Source organism: Pipistrellus kuhlii, unplaced genomic scaffold (assembly GCF_014108245.1).
Source record: "Pipistrellus kuhlii isolate mPipKuh1 unplaced genomic scaffold, mPipKuh1.p scaffold_m20_p_16, whole genome shotgun sequence".
In the NCBI taxonomy this organism is placed as follows: domain Eukaryota; kingdom Metazoa; phylum Chordata; class Mammalia; order Chiroptera; family Vespertilionidae; genus Pipistrellus; species Pipistrellus kuhlii.
Window position 1 is genome coordinate 20,373,050 of NW_023425471.1, and position 25,101 is coordinate 20,398,150.

General features: G+C 37.2%; 1 protein-coding gene across 1 annotated transcript in view; it reads left to right on the top strand.

Annotated features, from left to right (window-relative positions):
* Positions 1 to 25,101, top strand: part of CFAP47 (cilia and flagella associated protein 47) — a 396,096-nt gene that overhangs the window by 334,042 nt on the left and 36,953 nt on the right. The window contains 1 exon segment of the mRNA XM_036439773.1: positions 57 to 152. Within this exon segment, the coding sequence (XP_036295666.1) occupies positions 57 to 152 (96 nt within the window).

Sequence of the window (25,101 nt, forward strand, 5' to 3'; positions counted from 1 at the left end):
TTTTTTCCCTTTTAAATGTGACATTGAATTATAATATCTCTTTGTACTTTTATTAGGTCGGGAAATGCCGAAGAATCTCACCCTTGGCATTCAGTGTGATAGCTTCCTCATTGAGACTTCTGCCTTCAAACTTAATTTGGAATATTCACATGGTACAGTATTTCTATCTTATATTCTGTCATTCTATATGCAATCACATTTTAGAGAAGATGAAAAATGTCTGTTGTCTTAATAAATATTTGATAAAAATTAAATGCACCAATTAAAAATTTTGACAAATTTAATAAGTTGATAGAAAAGCATGGATAGTTTAAACTGTAGGTATATTCAGTATATCTTACCTATTTTTCTTTCCATACCACATACTTACAACTTTTAAAATGGTTAACTATCCTACCACTTAATGCATAAGTATGTGATCCAAAGATGATTTTGAAAAATTAAAAATAACTAGTGTCCTAAAGTTACTCATACTTATGAAAAATAATTGCATCTTCACAAAGTTAATGACTCCGTGAAAAATTATTACAGGATGGACATCTATTTTTATGTATATTAATCATCCCACCTGCATACTGATGAAGAGGAAAAAAGTCTAAGGCATAAGAAATAATTAAGTTGCTTAAGAATCAAAAGCCCCCAAAATATGAATTTCTTTAAAATGTTTTAAAATAATGTTCTTAGTTGCAAAAAATCTAAAGTATTTATGTAAATATGATTAATTATGAATTATATTAACATAATATAGAAATAGTAACTGAAATCTGTAACAACTACTGATACTCTGATACAAATAGGTTCATGACTTTCATTTATATTTACTGTAGTCATTTCTATCAGCATCCTCAATCTCATTAATTCACAACTCTATGGAGTATTACTATTATTATTATTATTGAATCAATGAGATTGCAATTCAACAACATTCACTTACATTAAATCAAAACAGTTGCTTAATTGCAAAGTTGAACTTCTTGTATGTTACTTCAAACTCTTATTTATTTGCAATACATTAAAAGGAGTAAAAAAAACTTTCAAAAAAGACAAAGTATAGATGGCTAAAGAATGAAACTATGTTCAAGATCACTAATATTTAAATAGATGTTAGTTTTAATAGACAAACATAAATTGACTGTGCCTCTGCCACATCACCAGCCAATCAGGAGTGATATGCAAATTAACCCAACAAAGATGACAGTTAATTTCCATACTAAGCCTCTGAGTGAAGGGGCAGGACATAGATGTTCTTCCCCTGGTCTCTCAGGGCCCCAGGCAGTGTGGGAAGGCAGGGCCAGAGAAGAAAGAGGCAGCTCCCAGAGTGGAAAGAGGCTGCTCTGGGGCTTGAAAGGAAATGGGGCAGAGCCAGAGTGGAAAGGTGGTTCTGGCAGCCAGGGAAAGGAAAGCCCATTCTAACATGAATCTTTGTGCATCAGGCTTCTAGTTTATATATAAGTATGGATTATTAGTATTGTTTGTATAGGTGAAGATAGCTAAGTACAAAGATGATTCCTGATTTGATGTTGTTGTTGTTATATTAGAAACTAGAGGCCTATTAGGGTCTCTTGGTCTGCCTGCAATCATTTGGGCTGATTGGGGCCAGCCAGCTTGGGGGAGGGGCTGTGAGAGGTTGGCCAGCCATGGAAGGTTGGTTGTAGGAACGCACTGACCACCAGGGGACAACTCCTGCATAGAGTGTCTGCCCTCTGATAGTCAGTGCATATCTAGTGACTAGTTGACTGGTCATTGGGTTGCTTAGGCATATATATATATATATATATATATATATATATATATATATATACCATAGATAAGACCTAGCACACTGCCAATGTATTAATGTATTCCAGGGAATATAATTCTGAAAAATGAATTAAAAATAAGTAACACATTTTTGCTTCTGAAATCCATTTGTCATCTAGGTGAAACATTTACTAGACAACTTATTTTAATTTTTATCAATTGCTTATTGATTAAATAGTCTTGTTACTTTGGTAAATACCAGTTTTCTTTAAATGAATTTCTTACAGAACAGTAGATATCTATTTCTGTATTATATTATATCTATATTTTAAAGTATCCAACTTTGTAGATATATCTTATTTTTAAAATAACCGAACCCTGTTCTTCCTTGTCATATCCCTAATTCTTTATATACTCTATTTTATTCATCATTTTTAATTTTTAAAATATCACCAAATTTTAGTTGTTCATTCATATTCCAAATTTGGGCATACCTTTGTGTCACCTAACTAATTACATATCACTTAATAGCATTTTAACCCTAACCGGTTTGACTCAGTGGATAGAGCGTCAGCCTGCGGACTGAAAGGTCCCAGGTTCGATTCAGGTCAAGGGCATGTACCTTGGTTGCAGGCACATCCCTAGTGGGGTGTGTGCAGGAGGCAGCTGAATCAATGTTTCTCTCTCATCGATGTTTCTAACTCTCTATCTCTCTCCCTTTCTCTCTGTAAAAAATGAATAAAATATATATATATTTAAAAATAGCATTTTAATGGAAAACTGTGTTACTTGCCATGAGCAATAGCAATGTACTATTTGCCAGGGCCTATTTAAGCACTTTATATTGTAAATAGTAATTGATTTAGTCCTCCCAACAGTATGATAGATTCTATTAATACCCATTAGAAATGAATATATCAAGACATGTAGGAGTTAGTGCCAAGGTTACACCCCCAATATATGCTGGAGCTTGCCTTTGAATGTAGGACTTGTGCTCCTACCCAATTGTTCAAAACTGTCATAAATAGAAGATAGCTATAAAACATCAATCAATCAATAATGAAATAAAAAAATTAAGTATCTTCATGTTTCACTTAGAAGTATTCTAATTATCACTGTTGCAAAACAGTTGTCCTGGGAAGCAGTCTCTGAGGAGGAGGTTAGTGTGCAGGACGTTTATTAAGGAGTGCTCTTATGGGCTATACCACTGGGGGAAGAAAATGAAACAAGACTGAACAGAGGGAGAAGATAGGTACAAAGGTTTCAGATAAAACATGGCAAGCACTAAAATTAATATAGCTCTTCAAAGTTGCCCCAATTTGGGATGAGGAGGCTAGGATATTATAGCTTCATCCTTCCTCCCCATTGCCCACATCAATCCATTGTTAAGTGCAGTCTACCCTGAAAAGTAATTTCACCTTGGTCCAGTGACACTTTAGCTAAAGGCAGTTCTCACAAAGAGCTGATATCTAGGTACTGTATGCTGGCCATAATCTCGATAGCTTGGATTATGAAATCATGAAGATATATTCCTCTTTTTAACAAAAGTATTATTTTCTTTTTCCTGATACATACCTCAATAATTCTATATAATAAAAGTCTAATATGCAAATTTCCCCCTTAACTAAAAGTTCAACCAGGGGGAAGGGCCAGGCGGCCAAACCACAGGAAGGGAGACCCTGGCCAGCAGCTGTCAGGGGAAGGGAGGCCCCCGCTGGGATCTGGCAGCTGCTCGGGACCCTACCCGTGCATGAATTTCATGCACTCGGCCTCTAGTTATAAATATGGTTATATGTAGGAGTCAAAGGCCATTTTATTCATTATATATACCAGATCATCCTAGCACCTTTTATAGAAAAGACATCCTGTCCTTCATTGAATTACAGTGACACTTTTCTCCAAAATTTAGTGACAGTATGTTTATGAGTCTGTTTCTGGACTCTATCTTCAGTTCCAATTGTCTATTCTTCTATCTTTGCAATAATATCATACTACCTTAACTATTACAGCTATATGACAAGTCTGGATGTGGTAACAAAAGTCTTCAAAAAATGTTCCTGGTCTTTAACATTTTCTTAGTTATTCTAGATCCTTTGTACTTGCATGAGTTTTAGAATTTCCAGACATGCAGATACACTCCTGCTAAGACTTTAATTTTAATTGTATTGGAACTATACACTGATATGGGGGCAACTAGCATCTGAGACATATTGAGCTATTGAGTCTTTTAATCTAAGAACATGGTAGCTCCCTCCATTTATCCAAATGGCTTTCTTTCTTCCAGATTTAGTCTAAAGCCAATTTTGTCTCCCTGATTTGATAAGTCAACATTGTCATGACTACACTGCCATATATACTTGGGTTCTTTCTGGGTTATCTCTACTATTCCACTAAATCTGTCATAAAGACCAAAACTAGACTGTCTCCATTAGAGAAACTTTATAATGTGCCTTAATATGTGTCAAGGATACCTCTCTCACATTACATTCTCTTTTTAGAGTTTTATTGCCTATTCTCCCCTGTTTATTTATCTATATAAACTTTATACTATACTTGACTACTTTTGGAAAAAACCTGATAGAATATTTATTAGGATTATTTAAAATTTAAATTATAACTAAATTATAATTTATATATGATTAAAACTAATTTATAATTTAAATTACAACTGTAAATGTAGGAAGAAATGACATTTCTATGATAACTGAAAATATATCAATATTCACTTTATAGATTTTTATTAGTTCACCAACTTTGTGTCTTCAGAAATGTTACATTTTATTTTTTAAATATTTTTGCATGTGTTCTAATGATCAAAGCATGCTCAAATCTATTTTAGAGCACATCTCAAAACAGTGATAGTATTAACAATATAGTTTTAATAGCGACAAAAATATGCAATTTGTTTCATAATACAAGCTAATTTTATGATTATTTATACTTAATATTTTATTTCTGAATTTAAATGTAAAAGCTTACTATTATATTTTCTCATATGGCTTCCTAGATAATATAAAGGCTTTAGTTAAAACTATAAGTTTTCTCTGCTGAAGAAGAAAAAACCTTTAATCATTTTCATGAGAAAGGTTAATATATTTAAAAGTATTATTACATAATGACTATTCTATCTCTTTAGTACTCTTGATATTCCATGATATCATGGCTAACAATTAGTACACTATTCAAAACATTTTACACAATCCTAATAATTATTGTAAGGTCTAATTAAGTTTTATCTTTAAAATAAAATATTTAGAGCCTTAATTTAGATTGTTATCATCAAAGTAATCACAATATCAAGGAGTCCTTTTCTGGTTAGATAAAAATTCCTCACAGAAAAGCAGATAGGAAGGATATATTTGACCATGTTGCTCTATTCCACTTAATCTTTTTCTTTAAAACATCAAGTCTATATGTTTTCACATAATTATATATATAATTAAAATGAACCAGATATAATTTTAGTTAGTGTCCCTTTCATGTAACTTTAAAAATTTTCAGTATTCCACTTTATTTTTTTCTTAAATCTTTATTGTGAAAGTATTACATATGTTCCCTCCCCCCCCCCTTGACCTCTTCTAGCCCACCCCATCTCCTACCCCAGGCCTTCACCACCCTAATGTCTGTGTCCATGGGTTATGCATATATGCAAACAAGTTCTTTGGTTGATTTCTTCCCACCCACTCAATACCACCTACTTTCTCTCTGAGGTCCTAAAGACTGTTCATGCTTTTATGTCTCTGAATCTAATTTTTTCATTAGTTCATTTATTTTCATTACTTTTTATATATGAGTGAGATATGTGATAGTTATCTTTCTCTGATTAACGTATTTTGCTTAGCATAATACTCTCCAGGTCCATCTATGCTGTTGCAAATGATAATAGTTTTTTCTTTTTTATAGCTGCATAATATACCCTTGTATAAATGTGTAACAGCTTTTTTTATATATTTATCTGCTGATGGGCACTTGGGCTTTTACCAAATCTTAGCTATTGTAAATTGTGTTGCTATGAACATGGGGGTACTGATTTTTCTGATTGGTGTTTCTGATTTCTTAGGTTATATTTCTAGAAGTAGAATCACTGGGTCAATTGGGAATTCCATTCTTAGTGTTTTTAAAAAATATATTTTTATTGATTTCAGAGAGGAAGAGAGAGGGAAAGAGAGATAAAAACATCAATGATGAGAGAGAATCATTGATCGGCTCCCTCTTGCATAACCCCCACCGGAGACTGAGCCCACAACCTGGGTATGCACCCTTGACCAGAATCAAACCCTGGACCCTTCAGTCTTCAGGTTGATGCTCTATCTACTGAGCAAAACTGACCAGGGCCATTTTTAGTTTTTTGAGGAATTCCTTACTGTTTCCAGCAGGGGCTTTATCAGTCTGCATTCCCACCAGCAGTGTACAAGGGTTCCCTTTTCCCCACATCCTCACCAGCACTTGTCATTTGTTGATGATAACCATTCTGAAAGGTGTGAGGTGCTACCTCATTGTCATATTAATTTGCATCTCTCAGGTGATTAGTGAGGAATACTTCCAAGCTCTCTCTGTGAGGCCAGCATTACTCTAATTCCAAAACCAGATAAAGATGCTACAAAGAAAGTGAATTACAGGCCAATATTCTTCATGAATATTGATGCTAAAATCCTCAACAAAACTTTTATCAAATCGAATCCAGCAACACATTAATTAATTTGCCTGTAACTAGCCAGAGCCTTACCTTTTATAAATTATGATGTTTTAATAACATGTGCTAATATCTGATGAGGCTAGTCCCTTTCTGTATTCTTGATATAGCACATCAAAAGCCAGGTATATAAAATGTTAATTTTGATGTTTAAAAAAATAGTATATAATTATCACAGGATATTTGGGAAGAAAAGAATTATATCAGTGACAATATTATTTCATCTTAAAATAATTATTCTTACAGCTTTTCATGGGCCTTTTGATAAGTCAATTTCTCTTCTACCTATATTATCTATAATCTTTAAATGATGACACATATCACTCAACTTAAATGTTGGTTTTCACAAAATTATTACCTAAATTCCTAAGAGAGCATTCCACAATTACAACTTGGTTATATTATTGCCAGTAAATGAAAGCCAAAATTCTTCTCCAGAATAAAATAATACAATTATTTTTATTTTTATGACATTATAGTTCATATAAATCATACATAATCCTGAAAATGAGAAAGTGTATTTTTGGGGGGGAGCTTCTATTATTTTTATTAAGGTATTATATGTGTACATATCTTACCAATTCCCCCCCCCCCACTCCCATACATGCCCTCCCTCCCCAGAGATTTGCATCCATTGGTTATTCTTATATGCATGTATACAAGTCCTTCGGTTGATCTCTTATCTCCCCCATATCTCCTACCCTCCCCACTGTAATTTGACAGTCTGTTTGTTGCTTTACTGTCTCTGTATCTATCTTTTTGTTCATCAGTTTATAATGTTCCTTATTGTCCATATATGAGTGAGATCATGTGGTGTTTCTCTTTCATTGACTGGCTTATTTCACTCAGCATAATGTTCTCCAATTCCATCAGAAAATGTATTTTTAAGCAACATGAGTTATGCCAATGATGATTCACTAAGATGAATTAATCAGCATTAATCCAGATAATAAATATGAAGCCCAAACTCAGTTTTAAAGCTTTTTCTACTTATAGAGGGATATACAAATTTATAGGATAATCAGAGTCCCGGTGCATGAAATTTGTGCACTTGGGGTAGTCCCTCAGCCAGGGCTGTTCCCTCTCCCAGTCTGGGAGCCCTGAGGGGATGTCCAACTGAGGCTTAGTGGGATGGCAGTCGGGCATCCTTAGCATTGCCACAGAGGTAGGAGAGGCTCCCACAACTGCCGCTGTGCTCCCCAGCTTTGAGCCTGGCTTCTGGCTGAGTGGCGCTCCCCCTGTGGGAGCACATTGACCACCAGGGGGCAGACCCTGCATTGAGTGTCTGCCCCCTGGTGGTCAGTGCACATCATAATGACTGGTCATTTCACCATTTGATCATTTGCATTTAGCCTTTTATTATGTAGGATATGCTGTAGATGAGGCCCTCCAGAACCATAAGAAATGCAAAAAATTCACTGTTAGCTCATTCTTGAATTGCCCCCACTTAAAATCAAATTGCCCTCCCATGGGGCATGTGCTGAACCTTGGGAACCACTGGGCTTGACACTTTTCCTCTCTGAGCTTCATTTCTGAATACATATGCATATACCATGGAAACTGTAATCTCTTTCCTGCCTACTTCACTGGGTTGTCATGAGGAGGTTCTGAGCTAATAAACCTAGAAATCTTTTATCAAGTAAGTGATGTCGACTGTTATTTTTAAGCCCATGGGTACCCTCGCAGATAGCAGGTACTGATTAGGGAGAAAGGCATGATTGTTTCCTGGGACTATGGTTATGGAAGCTTTATGGAGAGTTCTGAAGGCCTCGGAGGGCGGGCTCTGGCCAGCAGCCCTATAGTGGTGGTTGTCTCTGGAGGCACTGGTGGGGGGCAGGGAGTTAGGGGGTAGTGAGGCCAAAGGGGAAGTAACTGTCAAACCTTCCTGCTGGGCGCCATTCTTTAAATTGTATGTGTCTGTTTCTCAACTGTACCTGTTCAGGGTGGGACTCCAATCTCTTGGAGCTGAGTGGGGGCCAGGGCCAGGGCAGAGCTAGGCTGGCTAGGAGGGCGGGATTAACCATGCCCCCAGAGAGGTTCAGCACATTTCTGCTGTGGAGACAGAGCTGCTGCTGTTTGGGGGGGAAGGGTCTGACCATGGAGGGCCACTCAGGCCTGCCTGCATCTGGGTCTGAAGTTGTAGGGAGGAGAGGCTTGCCCGGCCCCAGTGGAGAGTGCCGGGCAGTGGGGGGCCTTGGGCCCGTGTGCCTCAGGGATGCTAACGTGTTATTGTTGTGGGCGCCCCTGACGGGAGTGGTAGGGAAGAGATCAGGAGTTGGAGGTGCGAGCTGCAGCTACCCCTGAAGCTAGGTTTCTCCCCATCTGGTCAGCCTCGCCCTCCCCTCCCGCCCCCCCTCCCCGTGTGCAGAGCTTGGGGTAGGGTGTCCATGCAGGGGGATTGGAAGAGCTCCCCATGGCCACTTCCTCTTCCTTCTTTGCAGTCCTGGCTCCTGTCAGGCACTCTCTTCAGACCCTTAGGAACTTGGCTCCAGCAAGCCCTGCCCCCCTGCAGCACTTGCATCTATATGCAAATTGGTCATTATGGGGACACCTTCATGGACAAATTAGCATATTACCTCTTTATATGTATAGATAATTTTACATATAGTGTAAAATTGCTATTTTAGTGTCTGTTGCTATTACTTTATTAACATTAATGCCATTTTAATTTTGCAATTCTTGTTACAATCAAAAGAAATTACATACTTAAGGATATATCTTTTAGAACTTAATAGCTTTAAAGGCAAGCACCATGATTTCCTAGAAAGAGCTATCTATATTCAGTTTCTGCTTCTTTGTCTCTATTCTCAATGGTCTACCTTAATTCAGTGAAGATTTAATCTTGACAACTTAACTGAAATTGCTTTTGTCAAGCAAATCATGATTTGCATATTGCAATATCTATAGGTCATGCTATGTCCTTATTTTACTATATTTCTTTGTAGCAATTGATATAGTTGACTTTTCTCTCCTTGAATTGTCATATTGGCTTGACTTTTGGTTTTCCTATTATGTCATTGTTCATTCCTTCTGACTCTTCTATTCTATCTCTTATCTGCTATCAGAACTCTAGGTGTTGCCTTGAAATAGTGTTCAGTCTTGCCTCTTCTCCAGTTATCTTATCCTTCTGATCTTTTCTTTCAGGCTGTGCATACCATCTACACACCATAAACTCTTTTTAAAAAAATATTTTATTGATTTTTTTACAGAGAGGAAGAGAGAAGGATAGAGAGTTAGAAACATAGATGAGAATCATTGATCAGCTGCCTCTTGCACAACCTCTACTGGGGATGTGCCTGGAACCAAGGTACATGCCCTTGATCGGAATCAAACCTGGGCCCTTTCAGCCTGCAGGCCGATGCTCTATCCACTGAGCCAAACCAGTTTTGGCCATAAACTCTTAATTTATATCTCTAACTCCATATTTGAGTTTTAACTGCATAGATATTTAGTAGGTATCTCTTACTAAATATTACTCTTGATGTAGTTGTTCCCTCACCCTTATGCTAATTTGTTCCTCAAAGGTTTCTCCATCTCAGTTGATGACACTATTATTTATCTAGTTTATCTTGCTGAAAACCTAGGAGTCATACTTGATTCGTTTTCTCTTTGCAAATTTCCAGCTCATCAGTAAATTAATACTTTTTCCCCCTTAGGCACTAGAAATTACATAAGCAAGAAAATTTTAGAATAAATATCTGGATAATAAAATGAAAGGAAAATTATACACTTTTCCATGAGTTTTGGGATCAAATAAGATGTGAGTTAGAAAGTGAAATTTTATTTTGTAAAATGGAATATATTCTTTCAAATTTTATTGCTCTGATAATATTTTTATTATGTTGGGCTCAAGTATCAAGTGCCTGTTTTGGGAAAACAATAAAATATGCTTAAAATTGAGCACATGCATAAAATATAGAAGAATTCATGGCATAACTAATGAATGGAGATCACTGATACAGAAACCACTGGTATGGAAAAACAGAGAATACATTAGCTTCTCTGCAAGAGCCTTAAAGAGATGGATACTGTAAAGAAAGTTTGGAGAGATAGTATAGGGGGTGACAGCTTTAGCTCATTTGGATCACTTGAGAAACAATGCGATTTTGTAGTCTTCACATTTTTGTTTTAATTCTAGACTTTGATAAGTGAAAATATGTTCTAAGCCATGCCTTATGACCTGTTTGTACATTCTAAAAAACGAAATTTCTGTTTTATACTACATAAACATTAAATTTCTCATTATGTTTGTTTTTGTATGAAAAAAATGTCAGTCCAGTTCCAAGGTACATATTATAGTCAATCAGTGAGGTTAATTAAAATTTCTTATCACTTCAAACCTTTATTTAAAGCAAAAATAAAGTTGCTAGCTGAGAAGAATTTAAAATGAAAATCAGTATGGATCTGCCAAAAGTAATCATATCTCTAGTTATGTGATATGTCAAAAATCCAATTACACCTGAATTAAAATTGTTTTTTTTTCCCTTCTTTTAGCTGACACCCCTTTGCATATTTAAGTTTAAAAGTAAGATTAAACTGATATAAATTGCATGTTCTCCATGAGCAGAAAATAAGTACACAGCTGAAATTCTCTCCTATCAAAATCTCTATGGGCAAGTCATAATTAAATCTTATAGAATGATTAGACCTATATTTTTTCAGTTATCTCATAAAATGGGCATGATGAATGCATTTTATGAAACCATCCATTTAGGATTTCCCTGTTTTGTCTAAGCACAACCACTCATTACCTTTTGCCAGTTTTGTTCTTCCTGAATCCTAGTAGCTGTAATGGATTTCCTTTCCTATAGTAACTGGGCATGTAACAGAATCTCTGATCCCTTGATGAGAGCCGAAAGAGCCAACCTAGCTGGTTTGGCTCAGTGGCTAGGAGTGAAGGGTCCTGAGTCAAGGGCACATAACTGGGTTGCTGGCTCTATCCCCTGTGGGGGAGTGCAAGAGGCAGCTGATCAGTGATTCTCATCATTGATGTTTTTATCTCTTTCTCTCTGAAATAAATAAAAAATATATGTATTTTAAAAAAGCAGAAGTAGCCATCATTAAGTGCTATTCATTTTATTATCACATCTAAATGGTGCTAAGATCTTTATCACAACTTCCCTCATGAAGAAAATATAATTCTTTCTAATATTTATACATAATCCAATATAGATTTTCATTCCATTCATATATTATGATTCTCTTAGTTTTAGAATTTATTTGGGGATGATATAAAATGTCACAAAACATTAAAATGTAAAAATCAAAGAATATAAATAAATTAATTAGGATACTTAATGCCACTATCAATAATAGTTAAGTGAAGAGAATTTTTCTAGTTGTACAGAACCAGTGAATCAGGGAAGAGTCAGGTGTTAAGAAGGTTCAGAAAAAATTCAGAAAAACATTTAGAGAACTTAAAGGGTAGAGGGCATTTTCCTTATGAAAGATCATACATTATAGAAGATGGTCTGATAAAGTTATAGGATTTGGAAAGGAGTGAGAGTTGTAGTAAGAAAAATAAAAAAGGTGAAGTATACTGTCCTTGGGGATATGAATGCCGAGAATGCTAAATAACCCAGAAGAACTCTTGTTCATTTGGTTATACATTTATCTTTCTTTAAATATTTAATGCCACTATAAATAACAGTAAAGTAATGAGGACAAAGAGGGATACATGTATAATTAGGCACCTTCACATGGAAGGGAGTTAGATGGTGGTGGTAGGATTTCACACTCTTGCCATCTTTGGAGATGAGGTCTAAGAGGTGGGAAAGAATGAATAATTTAGCAGACTTACATTACACATAAGAATTTACTAATGGCTTGAAAACAATCCACAATTAAACACTCTCTAACTACCTAAACATATGCATATTCTTTGTTATATATGACTAGCTTTCTCAATATTCAGCCCTCACAAATAAACTAATGTCAAAGATGGAGTTTCCAAATATACTCAGTTTGGTCAAGCAGATAGTTTAATAATTTTCTACCCTAGTCCATGCCCCACCTTATTTCTCACAAACAGTACACTCTGATTTCCTTACCCTATCCTGTCTGTGGTGTTGATGGGGCCAAGCTGCAAAGTAATCCACCAATTCCCCAGCTGAAGTATTACAGGTAGTTCTCCAGTTCTCCTGCCAGAATAGTGTTGTTGGGGTTAAGGGGGGAATTTATCTTCTATATCTTTCCTGGCAGAAGCAGGCAGAGCTACAAGTACCCCACCAGGGTAGTATCAACAGGGTTATTACAAGCTGAGAAACCATCCCAACCCAACAAAAATGAGACTTAAAGAGATGGTGTCTGGAAGGTCTAATCACGTTTATTTGCACCTGTTGGAAGAGAGAGGGACCAAATTGGTGCAAATTGAGTTAATACGCAGTCTGCTTTTCTTCCCATGCTTGATGTTAGCAAGATTCAGTAGGATGAAATGCAGGGTCAGTAGGCATTCCTACACTAGCCAGTCCCTAGAGTCAGTGAGATTCAGTGGGGATCTCAGTCTACATCCCTATCAAGCATCAACAAGATAGAATGAAGTGATGTTATTGATGGGGAGCTCTCTGTGTTCCCACTAGTTGCTGGTGGAAGTGGGTTTCTTACAATGTCACAGGAAAATGAATTTTCTAAGCCTTGTATAGGAGAATGAATGCTATTTATTTGCATGGAATTAAACTCCTGAGTTTCCAAGCTGCCCTCTCCCTCCATCCCACCATAAAAGAAGTCCAGCTGTGTCTTCAGCAGAGTTAGGATTAAAGCCACTGTCCAGAATTTCTGTTTCATATTTTCACAATCTAGTCCAGCACCAGGCTAGCTTAGTTTGTGTTTCCAGCCGCAGTCCATTACCTATGGGGTCTTCATGCAGTGGGCCACAGGGCTTCTAGGGACACATGGCTAGGGAGGGAACATGGACCAGTGCAAGGAAACAGGAACAAAGCTAGAAGAAAGAGAGGGAGATTTTTAACATTCTAAAATTTCATATGCTTGCAGTGGCTCCACCCCCCTCTAGCCAATTATCTTTATTCTAGGTTAGACTGACAAGCACCTTCCCTATATCAGGCTAACTTCACTGAGCATGTGCCCATCTCCCTTTCGTTGGACCCCTTCCCCCAGTGATCTGCAAGTCATAGACTGGTGGTTGTCTGGGGAGTATGAAATTGCATCTTCCTGTGAAGATGCCAAGAAGGCCATGCTTATAATGTCTGGCCTCCCTTTTGTTTCTTTCCTATTATTAATATTAATTAGCTAGTTGCAATGGTAACAATTGTGAGGAAGGGGGTTTGTCATTCTTCCCTTCTTTTCACATGTGAACCAGAACCATTGGGGGACTGAGCTTCCAATCACACCTAGCACCAGTAAGGTGTAATGAAGTGGTGAGAGATGGAGCTAATCAACACTGTTTCCTCCTATCTTTTCTTTTGGTTTTTACTTTTGGGCCCATCAGGGAACAAAACTTTCACCCACCCTTCTGCAATGAGGCAAATCAAGTCAATATCCCACATCTACTTCAATACATGATTTTAAATTCTCGTGAAACAAATGAAAAAAAATAGAGAATCTGAAAAAATATAACCAATTGGAAATAATAGAACTTACAAAACTTAGTAAGTTAAGTAACAATGTTTCTCAAGAAGAGAAAGGAGATGATGGAGAATAGAATAAGCAAATGTGAGGAGAGATCAATATCATTTACACAATCTGAAAAACAGGGGTAACATAGAAAGGGGGAAAGGGGGAAAGGGGGAAAGGGGAAGAACAGAGTTCCAGAAACCTGTAGAAAATAATAAAAGAAATAACAGTTTTGTCATCAGAAACCCAGAAGGAAAGGAGTGTGTGGGACTGAACCACTATTCAAAGACATCTTTGAAAACTTGCCAAAGAGATTTTAAACTTGCCTCGAGACTCAAGAGGCTGAATAAACTCCAAATAGTTTAAAGCAAAAAAAATCCATTTAAACATCTGAAAACTAAAGATGAAGAAACAAATCTTGAAAGCCAGCTGGAGAGAAACAATGCATTATTTATAGGGAAACACAAACTAAAATAATAAGAGATTTCTCATTTGGAACCATTGAGGCCAAAGGAAGTGGTACATATTTGTCAAGTACTGAAAGTGTAGTAAACTGTTAATTTGCTATTCCGAGAGTATATATTTCATAAATAAAGGCAAAATATATACATAATCAGGTAAGAGAATAGAAAAACAATTTTTATAAGCAAACAAGCCCCTAAAGAATGGCTCAAGGATGTTCTCGATGAGAAATAAGAGGATGATTAAAACTCCAGAAAGTAAAGAACATTAGAATGACTAAAACAAATATTAATATAATAATAAACTCTCCTACTTCTTTTGATTTTTTAAAATATGCTTTTATGATTGCAGAGAGAGGAAGTGAGAGGGAGAGAAATAGAAACATAGGTGAGAGAGGAACATCAATTGGCTGCCTTTTGCAAACCCTTTACTGGGGATCAGCCTGCAACCCAGGCATGTGCCCTGCCTGGGAATCAAATCTGGTGCATGGGAGAATACTCAGTCAACTGAGCCATAACCCAAAGCTCTTTTGTGTTTCTTAAATCATATTTTCTAAGTGAAGCAAAAATTATAATACTGTCTGATATAGAGTTTATACATATAGGAAGCATGAGTGTGCGCAAGATAGAGGAGAGAGAGAGAGAGAGAGAGAGAGAGAGAGAGAGAGAGAGAGAGAGAGAGAGAGAGAGAGAGAGAGAGAGAGAGGCTATGATAATTATATATAGAGAGATTATATATATCTGCTGCCTTGCTAACAGGCATGAAAATCCTCTCGCTAGAGATGATAATTATTCAGATGTAATTTACTTTCATATTCAAACTAACCAATTCAGAGTTTATTCCTCCAACACCTCTTCTATTAGGCTTTTACCTTCCAGACAAATGTTCTCTTACCCTTATCACCTCAGGGTCTAGAATCCCTATACCCCAAAGTCCATTAAAATTATTCAAACTAAACAATCCTGAACCTGCTTAGCCTACTTACCCTACCTTACTTATTCTTTTTCATGAAAACTACAGTAAAGGCTCTTAACCATTCCCTAAGCCCATGACCAACTCTGGTGCTTTTCTATGTAGCCTCCTTTTTCTAAAGATATGTGAGTTATTGTCATTAATTAAAACATCTGATACATCGGCATGTCCTCTTTGGAAGAATATACTATATTTACGTCATCTGCATAATTTTAATGGGATTATTTGTTGTTGTTTTTGTGTGTTGAGTTGTATGAGTTCCTTATATATTTTGGATATTAACTACAAATTGGATGTATCATTATCTAATGTCTTCTTCTCCCATTCAGTAGGGGATCTTTTCCTTTTGTTGATGGTTTCCTTTGTTGTGCAAAACTTTAATTTGACATAGTCCCATTTGTTTCTTTGTTTCCTTTACCTGAAGAGACATATCGATATTGAAAAGAGCAATGTCAAGAGTTTATCACCTATGTTTTCTTCTAGGAATTTTATATTTTGGGGTCTTACATTTAAATCTTTAATCCATTTAGTTTATTTTTGTGTATGGTCTAAGAAAGAGGTCTAGTTTAATATTTTTTTACACGTCTTTCCAATTTTCTCAAAACCGTTTATTGAAGAAACTATCCTTACTCCATTGTTTATTTTTGCCTCCTTTGACATAGATTGACTATATAAGCATGTGTTAATGACAACTCTTGCATAACCACTCATAGTGAGAACATAATACCAAGAATGCTCTTCTGGGTCATCACTATGGGTCTGGAGGTTATGTCTCTGGATGTTGAAGCAAATGCAAGCATTTTTATAGGGATTGCATTGAACCTGTAAATTGCTTTGAGTAGTATGAAAAGTTAACTATGTTAATTCTTCCTATCCATGAGCATAGCACACATTCCATTTACTTGTATCTTCTTCAATTTCTTTCTTCAGTGCCTTGTAGTTTTCCAAGTACAGGCTTTTACCTCCTTGGTTAAATTTATTATTAGGTTTTTTATTCTTATTGATGCCATTGTAAATGGGATTGTTTTCTAATAGTTCATTATCCTATATAATACAGAGGTAATATGTAGAATGACCATCACTCCAACACACAAGATAGCTGCTCCCATGTGGTCAAAAATGGCCACCCCCATATGGACACAATATGGCCACCACAAGATGGCCAGTGGGGGAGGGAAGTTGGAAGGGGCAGGGCCTGCAGGAGAGGGCAATTGAGGATGAACAGGCCTCCAGGGGAGGGCAGTTGGAGGTGGCCAGGTCAGTAGGGGAGGGCAACTAGGGGCAACCAGGCTGGCAAGGGAGAGGAGTTAGGGGTGACAAAGACAGCAAGGGAGGGCAGTTGGGGGCGACCAGACCTGCAAGGGAGGATAGTTAGGGGTGACGAAGCTGGCAGGGGAGGGCAGTTAGGGGAAATCGGGCTGGCAGGGGAGCAGTTAGGTGTTGATCAGGCTTGCAAGGGTGTGGTTAGGGAGCAATCAGGCAGACGGACAGGTGAGCAGTTTGGAACCATCAGTCCTGTATTGTGAGAGGGATGTCTGATTGCCCGTTTAGACCAGATCCTGAGGGGTCCCAGATTGGAGAGGGTACAGGCTAGGCTGAGGGACACCCCCTTTTCTGTGAACTAATTTCGTGCACCGGTACTCTAGTCTATATATATATATATATATATATATATATATATATATATATATATATATAAGGCTAATATGCAAAGTGGCTCTTCCAGAGTTTGACCAGGAGACTGGGAGATTGATAACTTGCTATGGCATGCACTGACCACGAGAGGGCAGCACAGAACATGGCAGGTGACCAGCAGCAGAGGTGCACTGAGGGAGCAAGAGAAGGTGGAGGAGGGGAAGCAGGGAGGAGGAGATAACTGTGTAGTGACAGCATGTGGGTGGCCAGGGAAAGAGGATGTGGGGAGGCACAGAACCTGATTGGCCCTGATTGCAAGCCGAGTCTAGGGAACCTACCCATGTACAAAATTTGTGCACTGGGCCTCTAGTCTATATATACCAAGTGGACAGATTATTATGATCTCTGAATGCATAAAATCTGGCTACTAAGTATGTGTGTGTGTATATATATATATATATATATATATATATATATATATATACACACATACACACACATATGTATATAGATATATATACACATATATGTACATATATACATATACAACCACCCATGTCCCCTCCCCTTGGCCAGGCTGGCTAGACCCCACCCATGCATGAATTCATGCACTGGGACTCTCCCACCTGGCCAGGGGGAGGGGACATGGGTGGTTGGCCAGCAATCTGGGACATCTTGCAATCTGGGACCCCTCAGGGGATGTTGGAGAGCCACTTTCGGCCCTATCCCAGGAGGCCAGGCCGAGGGACCCCACCAGTGCACGAATCCATGCACCAAACCTCTATTTGGTGTATATCATAAAAATGCAACTAATCTGAATGTTAATTTTGTATCTGTTGTTTTACTGAATTTATTTTTATTTTATTTTTTTATTTATTTGTTTATTTGTTTTTTAATATATTTTATTGATCTTGTACAGAGAGGAAGGGAGAGAGATAAAGAGTTAGAAACATCGATGAGAGAGAGTCATTGATCAGCTGCCTCCTGCACACCCCCCACTGGGGATGTGACTGCAACCAGGGTACATGCCCTTGACTGGAATTGAACCCAGGACCCTTCAGTCCCCAAACCAATGCTCTATCCATTGAGCCAAACTGGTTTTGGCCTGAATTCATTTTTAATAAGGCCAAGTTGACTGAATATCTAGGGAATTATGCTGAATAAAAAAAGTGAACTGCAAAAGTTTATATACTGTATGATTCTTTTCATTTAACAAATTATAGAAATGGAGAATAGATTAGAAGTTGTAATGACACAGGGATATTAAAAGTCTATTAGAGGCATACTTTTCGTGATGAAACTTTCTATATTTCAACTGTATCAATATAAATATTCTGGTTTTGGTATTATAGTCTTATAAGATGTGACCATAGGAGATCACTGGGTAAAGAATATATGGGGTCTTGCTTTCATTTTCTACAACTGCATGTTTATAATTACCTAAAATATTTTGTATTAGATAGGGATTATGTCATATCATGATATGAGAGAATAATCAAAATGATAACAATATATCCTATGTTTGGTGTCTATGATGTCTATTATTTTAAAATATAAAATATGTATCATTTGTTTATGTGATTGCTAATAATCAGAGATAAATAAGCAAAGTTCTAGCATTAGCATTAGAAAAGACTTTTTATTCCTTATAAGAGATAATTGCTATGTCTCAAATTGATTTTAGTTAACATATATCATGTATTTTGACATCAATAATAAAAATGTTATTTGCAATAATGTTGTTTTCAATTTAAATTTTCCCACTTATAAAGTGGAAAATGTCTTCAAAACTCAGTGTTTAGTGACATTTATTTATGTGTGTTGCTGCTTACACATAAAGCAGGCCCGATCTCCAGATAATTGTTATGAATGTTTACTAAATTATGTTGGCAGCTGAGCATAATTTCATATTTTAAATAAAATTTCCCTTCCAGTCCAGCCAGCATGACTCAGTGGTTGAGCATTGACCTGTGGATTCAAGGGTCCCCGGTTTGATTTCCAGTCAGGGCACATGCCCAAATTGCAGGCTTGATAGCCAGTAAGGGGCGTGGAGGAGGCAGTTGATACATGATTCTCTCTCATGGATCTTTTTCTCTCTCCCTCTCTCCCATCCTCTCTGTCTAAAAAAATCATTAAAAAAAAAATTAAAAACAAATTTCCTTCCTATTATATCAAGTGACCAATTATCTCACCAGTGAGTTTAGGTTCCAATAACATAGATTTATAATTAAGATTTATTGCATAAAATAGGTGGATTTCATAACTAGCTAGTGAAGCTACTGATTTTATTGGGGCAGGGGGGGCAAAAACAACAAAGCTACAGCTCTTGGTATACAAAGATACCTGGATGCCTGTCCTTCAGAGAAATTTCTATAACCTAGAATTTAGACCATCATATACCACTACAACATTTCTATGATGAGAACAGAAATTAAACTTATTTAAATAGTTTTTAAGGTCTGAGTTTTGTTAAACAGAACCCAAGGCACTGTGGTGAAAAACTTATCCTAAGAACCGAGGAGGACCTTAAATAATGCTCAAGAGAGAAAAATAAAATAAAGCAATTATTGCTCTAGGGAAGATCATGAATGGGAAAAAATGTGAATTATCACTAAAGTATAAATTTAGGGTGATTCCATCAGAATTACTATTTGGCCCTGACTGGTTTGGCTTAGTGGATAGAGTGTCAGCCTTGGGACTGAAGGGTTCTAGGTTCAATTCCAGTCAAGGGCATATACCTTGGTTCTGGGCACATCCCCAGTAGGAGGCAGCTGATCGATGTTTCTCTCTAATCAATGTTTCTAACTCTCTATCCCTCTCCTTTCTCTATGTAAAAAAAAAAAATCTATTTTATATATATATATATATATATATATATATATATATATGTAAGAAGTAGTATTTGCCACCTCATTCACTTCCTGGAGCTAACAGTTCATTCCAAATTTAGAAAAATTATTTTTAAATTATGACCTAGAGAAGAAAGCAGTTAGTCATACTAGACACTACAGAACCTATAATTTAAAAATGTGATATTTTCACATGAAAAGAAAGACCAAAGAAATCTAGGGAGTCCAGAGGAAGACCAAAATGCATATAGGAATTCCATGAAGATAGTGTTTCAAATAAGTTAACTTTCAAATAGTAGTTTTGGAATAACTAATCCCATATAGAAAACTCATAATATTGAATACATTCTTCATTCCATATATACGGATAAATTTCATATAGATTGAATATTTAATTATAAAAATGAAAGCACATAGGCATCAGAATGAAACATGGGTAGATTCCTTATAAAATAGAAGTGAGGAACATTCCAAAATGTTGGCGGAGTAAGTAAGGTACAGCAACACTCTCCCACAACCAATCTGGAATTATAACTAAAATACAGACAAACCATCTTGAATAATCAACTGAATACTAGCTGGAAAAAATCCTGATAACCAAGGAGGGAAAGTGGAGACCCCATAGAGACTGGTAGGAAGTGTGGAGGTACAAGAGGGTTGGCCAGGCTCCTACAAACAGCAGCTGAAGTTATGGAGGGATATCTCAGCTGTAAGGGGTTCTCATGAGAAATCAGGGATCTAAATCCCAGCTGGCTGCCCAGCTGAGAGTAGCAGGACTGAGAAAGATGCCGACATAATATCTGGCTGTTAAAATCAGCAGATTTGCTGCCTGCCAGGGAGAGATGGCTTCAAATGTAGGCAACCTCTTAAAGAGACAACACACAAAATTTCCTATGCAGCCACTCACCTTGGGGTCTGGCAGAGGGTGGGCAGAGTGGACTAGAGCTGTGTGGGCATAATACAGGAATGGGGGCTTTGTGGTTAGAGCTCAGAAGGCAGCCACCTCAGTCCCCTGTGAGGAGTCATTCCCTCATGCTGCAGAGGACATCTTATCTTTCTTCTCTAGATCTTTACCATCCAGGAAGCTTTTGCCTGGAGTGGGGATGGTGGGGGAGATTGCCCCACTCTGTTGGGAAACCTCTCACACAATCCTGTGGTTGATAGCATGAGGCAAATCAACTGAATGGCATTCGGACTTCAGGAAGAGGCAGATCTCTGGAGGCTTTGAGTCTTCGCCTGATTCCTTCTGGAACCAGAAAGCAGATCCTGGTGCATATCCTGGCCTTTCCAAAGGCACCCAACCCCAACAGAGGGAGCCACAAGCTGTGGATTGCTAATAGCTCCAGATAAGGTATTCAGGGCCTGTTACAAATAGCATCTGACATTGACCTGCACTACAGGTCAGGAGTCATAGCAGATCTACCTAACATATAGACACAAACCCAAATATGCACCCTAAATAGGGAGAAAACAAACGAACAAACAAAAAACACACACCCTAAATTAGGGGTGTCGAACTCAATCAGAGAAGGGGCCAAAATCTAAAATCCAGCCTAAATCACGGGCCGAATGGTTTACTGAACAGTCATAAACTGTCATTGTGATGGAAACGCAGCGGAGTGCAGTGATGACAGCGCGGTGCGGGCCACATTGCAAGGCCTGGTGGGACGGATTTGGCCCGCGGGCCTTGTGTTTGACACATGTGCCCTAAATGAAAGAACAAGGTAATTCTCTAAAAGAAGAGCTAAATGTAATGTAGAAAATACATTTATCAGATATATAGTTAGAATAATGATGGCAGTGATGCTCAACAGCATGAGAAAAGAAATAGTAACTATGAAAAAAGACCAGTCAGAAATGAAGAATTTTCCTGACTGGTTTGGCTTAGTGGATAGAGCATCAGCTTGCAGACTGAAGGGTGCCAGGTTCAATTCTGGTCAGGGACATGAACCTTGGTTATGGGCACATCCCCAGTGGGGGGTGTGCAGGAGACAGCTGATTGATGTTTCTCCCTCATTGATGTTTCTAACTATCACCCTCCCTTCCTCTCTGTAAAAATTCAATAAAGCATATTTTAAGAAAAGAAATGAAGAATTACATAGCACTAATATAGAACACATTGGAAGGAATACATAGCAGAGTAGGGGAAGCTGAGGATCAGATCACTGAATTAGAAGACAGGGTAAAAAGAAATAAACTAGAGAGTGAAAAAGAAAAGAAAAAATTAAAAAAAAAACAGGAGGACAGCTTAAGGGAACTGTGGGACAACATGAAAAGTAACAATATTTGCATCATAGGAGTACCTGAATATGGAGAAAAATGAGCAAGGGATAGAGAACTTGTTTGAAGAAATAATGACAGAAAACTTCCCTAACTTGGTGAAGGAAAAAGTCACACAAGTTCAGGAGATACAGAGATTCCCAAGCAAGAAGAACCCAAATAGGTCCATGCTCAGAAACATTATAATTAAAATGCCAAAAATTACAGACAAAGAGAGAATCTTAAAGGCAGCAAGAAAAAAGTAATTTGTTATCTACAAAGGAGCTCCAATAATGCTGTCAGATTATTTTTCATCAGAAACTACAGACCACAAGGGAATGGCATAAAGTATTTTAGATAATGAAAAGCAAGGATCTGAAACCAAGATTATTATATCCAGCAAGGCTATCATTCAAGATAGATAGTGAAATAAAGAACCTCCCAAAAAAGAAAGGCTAAATGAATTTATCACAACTAAACCAGCACTGCAAGAAATGATAAAGTGACTGTTGTAATTAGAAGAAAGGACGAGAGAGAAAGAAACATAGGTATAAAGAATTAAAATGATGCCGAAACCAGTTTGGCTCAGTAGATAGAGCATTGGCCTGCGGACTGAAGGGTCCCGGGTTCAATTCTGGTCAAGGGCATGTACGTTGGTTGCAGACACATCCCCAGTGGGAGTGTGCAGGAGGCAGCTGGTTGATGATTCTCTCTCATCAACGTTTCTAACTCTCTATCCCTCTCTCTTCCTCTCTGAAAAATCAATAAAATATACTTTAAAAAAATAAAATGAAAATGATTAATGAAGTATCACCTCACACCTGTCAGAAAGGCTACCATCAACAAATCAGCAAATGACAAGTGCTTGTGAAGATACAGAGAAAAGGGAACCCAAATACCCTGGTGCAGCCATTGTGGAAAACAGTATGGTGTTTTCTCAAATAATGAAATATGGAACTGCCATTTGACCCATTGATCCCACTTCTAGGAATGTATCATAAGAAATCTGAAACAACAATCAGAAAGAATGTATGCACTCCTATGTTCATAGCAGCTCAGTTTACAATAGTTAAGATCTGGAAACAGCCTAAGTGCTCATCAGCAAATAAGTGGATAAAAAAGCTGTGGTACATATATACTTTGGAATACTATGCAACTATATAAAAGAAGGTTATCTTATCCTTTCAAAGAGCATAGAAGAATATAGAGAGTATTATGCTAAGTAAAATAAGCCAGTCAGAGAAAGACAAGTATCACATGATCTCACTCATATGTGGAATCTAATGAACATAATAAACTGATGAACAAAATAGCTACAGAGACATAGATGTATGGAACCAGGGGTCCTCAAACTTTTTAAAGTGGGGGCCAGATCAGGGTCCCTCAGAGAGCTGGAGGGCCGGACTATATGAACTACTAATTCCTACTGTAACACCTCGGCTGTGCTCACTGCCCAAAAAACCTGGCGGGCCGGATCAGACTCCTCTGAGGGCCGCATGTGGCCCACGGGCCATAGTTTGAAGATGCCTGGATAGACTGTCAAATCTCAGAGGAAAGGCAGGGGTGGGTGAGTGGGTGTGAAGAGAGCAACCAAAGAACTTGTACTAGTATATATATGCATAACCCACTGACACAGACAATATTGTGGTGAAGACCTGGTGTGGGAGGCAATGGCAGGCTAAAAGGGGTCAATGGAGGAAAAAGGGGGACATATGTAATACATTCAACAATAAATATTTAATTAAAAATGTTAGAAGTGAGAAAAGATTTCCTGTCAAAATGTTACAAAAGGCAGTGGGAAAATTATAGGAAGTAAAACTTAGTGGTGAGACACAAAATGAATTTGACATATTCTCAAAGTTGTTTTTTTTTTATTATTGTTAAATTTCAGTGATTTCCACGTATAAGTTAATAACAGCAGTGATTATTACTATTCAAGCAAATAACAAGAGTTAAATTTATCATGAATTCATTTGTGAATAGCGTTATGTGGGCTTATATATCATAGCATGATCTTTTAATACTTTCATTTATAAGAAATCATGGTATTAACAATTAATTTCCCTTTTGTGTGTTTGTGTTGACTCCTTACACCAACCAAACATATAGGTTTATTTTTAGTTATAATAGAATCTAATTTTAATGATAGTATAGTTTGTAATGATTAATGATAATTTCTAAACTTGGTTTCCTTGGGGATGCATAATGGTTTAGTTGACGCAGCTCTTGCTGTTTTTATTCTATTCCAGCTCTTGCTGTTTTAATTCATTTGAATCAATGATTTAGTAAAAATATAGAGCTCATAAAGCCAAAGTTGAAAATATCACATTGTTTAGATAGCTTAGCAAACAATAAAATCTTTCATTGGGACTTTGTGTAAGCTAACCAAACTGTTTCAATTCCTCCATTTCTAAAAGGAGTGACATAATAGTACTTAATTTATGGTGTTTTTCTGAGAAGAAAATGAGATAGTGTGTGAAAAATATTCAGTATGGAGCCTGCTATGTAGTCAGTATTCAATAAATGCCAACTTGTAATCATATTAATTATTATTAACTATAATATTAAACCTTAGAAGTTTTTCCATTAATTAATATTAAATACTTCACAGGTGGAGTCCCTCAGCCTGGCCAGCTATTGGGGCCGGCCAGCTGGGGAGAGGGGCCAACGGAGGTTGGCTGTGCAAGTGCACTGACCACTAGACACTGTTAAGTGTCTGCCCCCTGGTGATCAGTGTGTGTCATAGCTACTGGCCAGCTGTCTGGTTATAACAGTCACTTAGGCTTTTATATATAGAGATAATACTAAACTTTAGAAAGTTTTCATTTGAACATTTCTAAGAATTTTGAGTTGTGCTGTTTTGCCAAGTGGCAATTTTTAATTTTTTTTCTTAATAGTTTAGCACAGTATTCTCATTTGAGA